Source organism: Stegastes partitus, unplaced genomic scaffold (assembly GCF_000690725.1).
Source record: "Stegastes partitus isolate 25-593 unplaced genomic scaffold, Stegastes_partitus-1.0.2 Scaffold1120, whole genome shotgun sequence".
In the NCBI taxonomy this organism is placed as follows: domain Eukaryota; kingdom Metazoa; phylum Chordata; class Actinopteri; family Pomacentridae; genus Stegastes; species Stegastes partitus.
The window spans coordinates 240,470-246,903 of NW_007578851.1; the positions used below are offsets into that span (position 1 = coordinate 240,470).

The following is a 6,434-nucleotide window of genomic DNA, read 5'->3' on the forward strand; positions in this document are numbered from 1 at the left end:
GCGTGTCTGTGGCGTGTTGTGCTGCGCTACCGGCTTCCTGAAGGGCAGCAGGATCTGTCGTCTGAGAACATGGAAGTAGTTTCCAGGAGAGGAGCAGTTCACCACGATCCAGTTACAGTCGTACAGCTGACGGACCGCAAAGTCCTCCGTGATGTTCTGCAGGTGAGAAGCAGCTTTAGAACCCTGGACGGCAGAACACCCGCCGCAGGAGAACCGGCTTCATCAACACTCACCGGCATCACGTCCGGGTCGTCGTTGCACATCTGAAGGAACCTCTCTGGACGGGCCGAAGAATGTTCTGGACCCTGAACACAACCAGAGATCCGTTTAACACCTGGTTCCTGAACGCTCACTGACAGTAATCAGATTACTTCCAGGGTACAGAGTATTTGCCCTCACATCGTTCTCAGGCTGTTGCTCTACTTCGACTGTAAAACGTCGGCTTTAGTCTCACTTTGGACAAAATCAGAAATATTTTGGAGACATTTTGGGAAAAAACTAATTCACTCTTTCTCTGTGTTTTCAGTAATTTCTCACAAACTCTCAGAAATGTCGGACACGTTTCGGTACTCCGGGGCACATTTTTATCCATGTGGATGAGTCGAAACCTATTGTGGACCATCTGAGAATCATTTTGGACAATCATCCTGCTGGATCATTGTTCTACCAGTCTCGGTTCCTCACCATCCCCTCCATGCCGTGTGGCAGCAGCAGCACGATGCCGTTCTGTCGGACCCACTTGGCCTGACCCGGACAGATGAACTGGTCGATGATGCACTGGGCCGTGTTGTGGAAGTCTCCAAACTGAGCCTCCCACAGGATCAGAGCGTTTGGACTCGCCATCGCAAAACCCAACTCGAAGCCTGAGGACAGACAGAAGATGAGCATCAGAGAAACAGCTGCATCACAGAACATGTGTCACATCTGGACAAAGATCCCCCAGAACCTCCTCAGAACATCTGGTTCTGTATCTGCAGTAACTTTATCTAATGGAAGGACCTGGAGCTCTGGAACATTCACAGTCTGAAGGCTCTCATTAGATCAGACAGATACAGAACCAGATGTTCTGAGGAGGTCAGGTCAGACCGGTTTGACCCAGTTAAAGGCGCCACTGTGACTGACCGAGGACGCCATACTCGGACAGCGAGCTGTTGCAGACGGTGTACGGCGCCTGGTCCGGGGCGAGGTGGTTCATGGGGATGCAGATCCTCTTGTCCACGTTCTGGTCGTGGAGAACGTGGTGCCGGTGGCTGGGAGGAGACAAACAGCAGCTTTAGTCTGTGGTTCCCTTCAGAACCCTGTTCATCATCCATTAAAGCAACCCAGCTCAGCCTGCAGGTACGCGGTTCTGGTTCTACCTGAAGGTTCCTCTCTCCACGTCTTGTCCCGACAGTCTGATGTGGATTCCCTCCTTCAGCAGCGACCCAAAGGCCATGTACTCTCCCAGAGCCCAGTCCACGGTCCGGTTCCGTACCATCTCAGCTCGGCCCTTAAGGATCCGACTCAGACCTGATTCAACAACAGACGGTCAGTGAATGCAGCACAAGCGACACAGTAATCTGGGTCTAAATGGGTTTAGAGGAGTTCTGGTCAGACCTCCGTGGATGGTGAAGTCCTCCACCGGGACGGAGGAGGCGACCTCTCCGATGTGGTTCAGGTTCTCTTCAGTCAGGCCCGTGGACGGGCAGCTCATGGACTTGGGCTGTCCGTCCAGAGTGAAGAAACCTGAAGACGACAGTTTAAGGTGTCACCAGCAGACCAGGGACCAATGAGACCAGGTTCAGACACTCTGAACCTCTGAACTGGACTGAACACCGCCTCCTGTAGCCACTTAAAGCTTCTGGAGCTGAAGGTTCTTCTGGTGTCATAACTGTGTTGGTCTGAATGTTTCAGATGTCAGTATAAAGAGAAAACTGATTAAACGGTTGATATTCAGTCTCAGATCAGAGGTCTTCTGATATTTAAAACCTGGAAGCAGATCGTCTGATTGGACAACCTCATCCTGTTCTATGATCACAGTATGACAGAGGAGCAAACATGGGATGGAGGAGAAGAGGTACACGCAAAAGGAAGAAGGAATGAAAAGGCTGCAGATATAAAACATGTTTCTGAATCTTCAAACGAAACCCTCAACGACCAGCGGGGCTCTGATGAAGTGGGTTTCTCTCACCGGGCCATGGAGAGTCCAGCCAGTGCTTGATGTGGAGGATCTTCTCGTCCTTAGAGCGAGCATACGCCTCCTCGCAGATCTTATCGTACTTGGCGATCTCCTCCTGCAGACAGAAACACAAACCGTTGGTCTGAGGACGTTCAGCAGATGATCTGTTTCATTTGTACGATCAGCAGCAGGAACGTTCACGTCCATGAACAGCTTAACCGATTTAAAGCATATTAACCGCTAAGGCAGAAGACCTTGTAGACCAGCTGCAGTACCTGGTTGTTCCACCAGGTGGAGCCTCTCACTGTTTAGTCCTGTAGAGACCAGAGGATACCTGGTGGTCTAACTGGGCCGATGTCTGCATCATAAAGCAGCAGGTAGACAACTCCACTCCAAGGACCTTGTTTCTCATTAGCTCTTCTGGGACCAATACGGTGACCAAGAACTAGATTTGGGTCAAACGAACTTTCTAACAAATAGCTAGGAGGTACTATTTGGGTGGAATAAACCTTTCAAGGTACAAGTACTTGGACAGAAAGTGGTATTCTGGGCAGGAGTTCATGTCATTTGTAGGTTCATTTGAATCTGACAAAAAGAGCCAGCTCAGTCTGTAGCTGCCCCCTGGACTCCACTGAGGTGGTGGGAGAGAGGAGGGCACTGGCCAAACTGTCTGCCATCTTAGGAAACACCTCCCAGCCTCTGCTCACAGGTGAAGCCAGCAGCACCGTTCGGTTCCATCAAACAGAAGCTCTACCTCGTACTCCTGGCGGCTCACTGCTCCCTCTGCGATCAGCTTCTCGGCGTACTTCAGCAGGACGGGCTTCTGCTTCTTGATCTGCTTGTACATCAGCGGCTGAGTGAACATGGGCTCGTCCATCTCGTTGTGACCCATCCGGCGGTAACACACCTGCACACAGGTACAGATCAGCACTGGCTGCTTTCAAACCAACGGGCGGCTGCAGAAGAACCAGCTTCAGAGTGAAAAACATGTTTTAGCATGTTCAAGGAAAAGATATTTTGATAAAGTCATATTAAAGTGATCAGTCTGGACCCTCCTCTATGGACTCTGGAACATTCACAGTCTGAAGGTAGAACTCTGGTCAGTAGAACCAGATGTTCTGAGGGGGAACTCTATCAGATTAGGTTAGTGTCATGTTTCTGTGGGGATGTCTGCGTGTCGTCCTGTGACCGTGTGCTGACTCGGACACTGACCAGGTCGACCACCACGTCCTTGTGGAACGTGGCCCTCCACTCGGCGGCCACCTTGCACACGTAGATGACGGCTTCGGGGTCGTCGGCGTTGACGTGGAAGATGGGAGCGTTGACCACCCGGGCCACGTCCGTCGGGTACGGGGATGAGCGAGCCATGCGGGGGTCGGTGGTGAAGCCGATCTGTGGACGGACAGAACAGCTGATTCACCGCTCCGGGTTCAACAGGGTTACCTACAGGTCTACAGTGTCATTCAGCAGACGCTCTTATCCACAGCGACAAACATCTAAGAGCAGATACAACACCAGCAAGGATCTAGACAGGGGAAAACAACCTAGATAAGGGACATAGGACAGGTTCAGTGTGATGCCGGCAGCAGGCTGTGTGGGAGGTCTTCCAGTCGGTCAGGTGCAGAGGTGTTGAGTGAAGAGCTGCTCTTTAGTCTGATCATAAAGACTGAGAGGGAGTCAGCAGTTTGGTAACTGGTTCCACCACCGGGGAACCACAGAGGAGAAGAGTCCAGCTACCGACCTCGGCCCTGTTGCGGTGGTGGGACCAGGAGGCTCTGGCTGGTCGGGTTAGTGAGCAGACGGATCTGTCCATAGAGTTACCTGGTTGTTGACCACGACGTGCACGGTGCCGTGCGTGGTGTGGGACGGCAGGTCAGACAGGTGGAAGGTCTCGTAGACGATGCCCTGACCGGCGAACGCTGCGTCTCCGTGCATCAGGATGGACATCACCTGGACACACAGGTGGACACGTCACACTGACACCAGCTCACCGAGGTCTGGTCTCCTCCACTGCAGCTCAGAAACACTCTCACTGATCAATAAAACATGTGGCCCATTAGAGTCAGAATCAGAGACAAAACCTCACCGTCTCTAAAGTCGTTTTCTGTTTCTGTGTTCTATTTTATTACTATTTGGTTCTCCATGACTGACTGAGCAGAGAACACCGACGCTGCACAGGTTCTTGTGTACGTAGAAAACAAGGAATGTCTACAAACATGGAAAAGATTCAGAATTCATGTTTATTCCGTTGGTGGCTGCTGATGTTTCTGAACTTGTAAATATGATGTGAGCTGAGCTCCGGAGTCAGCGTCTGTTTGCTTTAAGTGTACAGCAGACGAGCCTGGTTGTACTTAATGCAGTACTGGTGGTACTCGTGGTGCTGCAGTACTGGTGGTACTCGTGGTGCTGCAGTACTCGTGGTACTGCGGTACTCCTCTCACCCTGTTTCCGTCGTTGTCTCCGCAGTAGAACTGATCGGCCTTGGTTTTGCCCTGCACCACCGGGTCCACGGCCTCCAGGTGAGACGGGTTGGCCACCAGGGACAGGGTGATGTTCCGGTCCGTCACCCTGTTGATCCGACGGTGGTACATCCCCAGGTGGTACTTCACGTCTCCGGAACCCTGAGGAGGAAGCACAGCGGATCAGAACCGGTGCGGACAGATTCTGGGTTCAGGTTGTAGCTCCACGGCAGGTGGACGTGCAGTGAACACACCTCATCAGCTGCTTCCAGCTTGGAGTCGAACTGACAGAAGATCTGCTCCAGCTCCTTACGGATCACGTTGGCCAGGACGTTCAGGCGACCCCTGAAAGAACAAGAAGCAGTTTGTGTTTCAACCAGCTGCTTCTGGACCACAAGGACCAGAGGACGCCTGTGTGGCTTCACTGCAGACAGGACAGACGTTCAGCCTTCATCAGTGTACACAACATCCACATCTAGATTAGTGGTGCTCAGAATGTTGTTCTCCAGATTATTGATGCGCTAGAACATTAACATCCAGATTATTGATACGTTAGAGCATTAACATCCACGTTATTGATAATTTTGTGCGTTCACATCCTAAAGCTGTGGCTGCATCGTGTCACACTCACAACGATGACACCAGGAGCTCTGAACACGACGTTCTTCTCTAAGGCAGAACTTTTAGTGAATCGAGGCAGAATAAGGTTCTGCTGGTTCGGGTCAACAGTCTGATTCTTTGGTTCAGAAAACTTTTCCTGCCTTGAAGTGTGTGTAAAGCTCCCTCCCAGCTCCAGGGGCAGGCTGGGAAAGCTCTGCTGTGTTCTGAGCAGATGCTGAAGCCAAGCTAAAGGTGCGTGCTACCTGTGAGGCATGCCCATGATGACGTTCTCCACGCCGTTCTCCGAGGACTTATCGATGATGGTCTTCAGAGCGGGGATCAGAGACTCGCATCCCTCCAGACCGAAGCGTTTCTCAGCAGACCACTTCTTCTGCAGGAACTCCTCGAACCTGAACACGAGCAAACGGTTACGGTTCTGTTCTGTCTGAGCGCCGCCGGGACGCAGCGGTTCTGTTTACCTGGTGGACCGGACCATGCGAGCCAGCAGCGTCCTCTTCTCCTCCAGAGTGAACTGCATCACGCCTGGAGTCTCAAACTTCTGTCTGATCCACTGACACTGCTCCAGGTCATTGATGAACATGAACTCCACCCCGATGTGCTGACAGTACGCCATCTGCAGGACAAACAGGGCAGCTTCAAGTCAGCAGCAGGAGCAGCAGCTTTGAAGAGAGTCTGGGAGCAGCCAACAGACTGTTTTTCTCTTTTAACTCGGCAGCTTCAGAGAGTGAAAATGCCGTACTAGTGAGTATGTTCTCTCGTATTTATCTCGGCTGTGTGTTTACTTCCTGCTGATCTGCGTCTCCATGGTAACGGAGTCTTACCTCCAGGCGGCGGATGATCTCCTTCAGAGGCAGAGCGCTCTCCGAGCCTCCGATGAAGGTGGTGGTCGGCAGCCGGAACACCTTGTCCAGGTCCGACTCGTCCAGACCGTAGAAGCCTACGGGTCCCATGATGCACCACAGTGTGGGACGGGAGGGGGAGGGGTGGCCGAGGAGAAACGAGAAAGGAAGGAAGGAGGTGAGGAGAGGTCGAAGGAAACGAAACAGGCCGAGGACGAACCAGAACATGCAGTTAGTCAGTGATGGAGCAGAAACACGGAGAGAGTCAGACATTAAACATGCAGGAGATGAAGAGGAGGAGGAGGAGGAGGAGGAGGAGAGAGATAAAAAGGAGTGAGATGAAGAGGAGGAGGAGGA

The 6,434-nt window shown here is 52.2% G+C and overlaps 1 protein-coding gene across 3 annotated transcripts in view; it reads right to left on the reverse strand.

Moving 5' to 3' along the window:
- Positions 1-6,434, reverse strand: part of ogdha (oxoglutarate dehydrogenase a) — a 33,759-nt gene that overhangs the window by 3,547 nt on the left and 23,778 nt on the right. For all 3 annotated transcript variants that reach the window (XM_008296321.1, XM_008296320.1, XM_008296322.1), the window contains 15 exons: positions 6,060-6,175; positions 5,697-5,851; positions 5,481-5,627; positions 4,872-4,962; positions 4,600-4,779; positions 3,980-4,108; positions 3,371-3,550; positions 2,913-3,065; positions 2,171-2,273; positions 1,597-1,725; positions 1,359-1,509; positions 1,123-1,250; positions 685-863; positions 234-305; positions 31-156 (listed from right to left, as the gene is read on the reverse strand). In XM_008296321.1, coding sequence (XP_008294543.1) covers positions 31-156; positions 234-305; positions 685-863; positions 1,123-1,250; positions 1,359-1,509; positions 1,597-1,725; positions 2,171-2,273; positions 2,913-3,065; positions 3,371-3,550; positions 3,980-4,108; positions 4,600-4,779; positions 4,872-4,962; positions 5,481-5,627; positions 5,697-5,851; positions 6,060-6,175 — 2,039 coding nt within the window. The remainder of the gene's footprint in view (positions 1-30; positions 157-233; positions 306-684; positions 864-1,122; positions 1,251-1,358; positions 1,510-1,596; positions 1,726-2,170; positions 2,274-2,912; positions 3,066-3,370; positions 3,551-3,979; positions 4,109-4,599; positions 4,780-4,871; positions 4,963-5,480; positions 5,628-5,696; positions 5,852-6,059; positions 6,176-6,434) is intronic.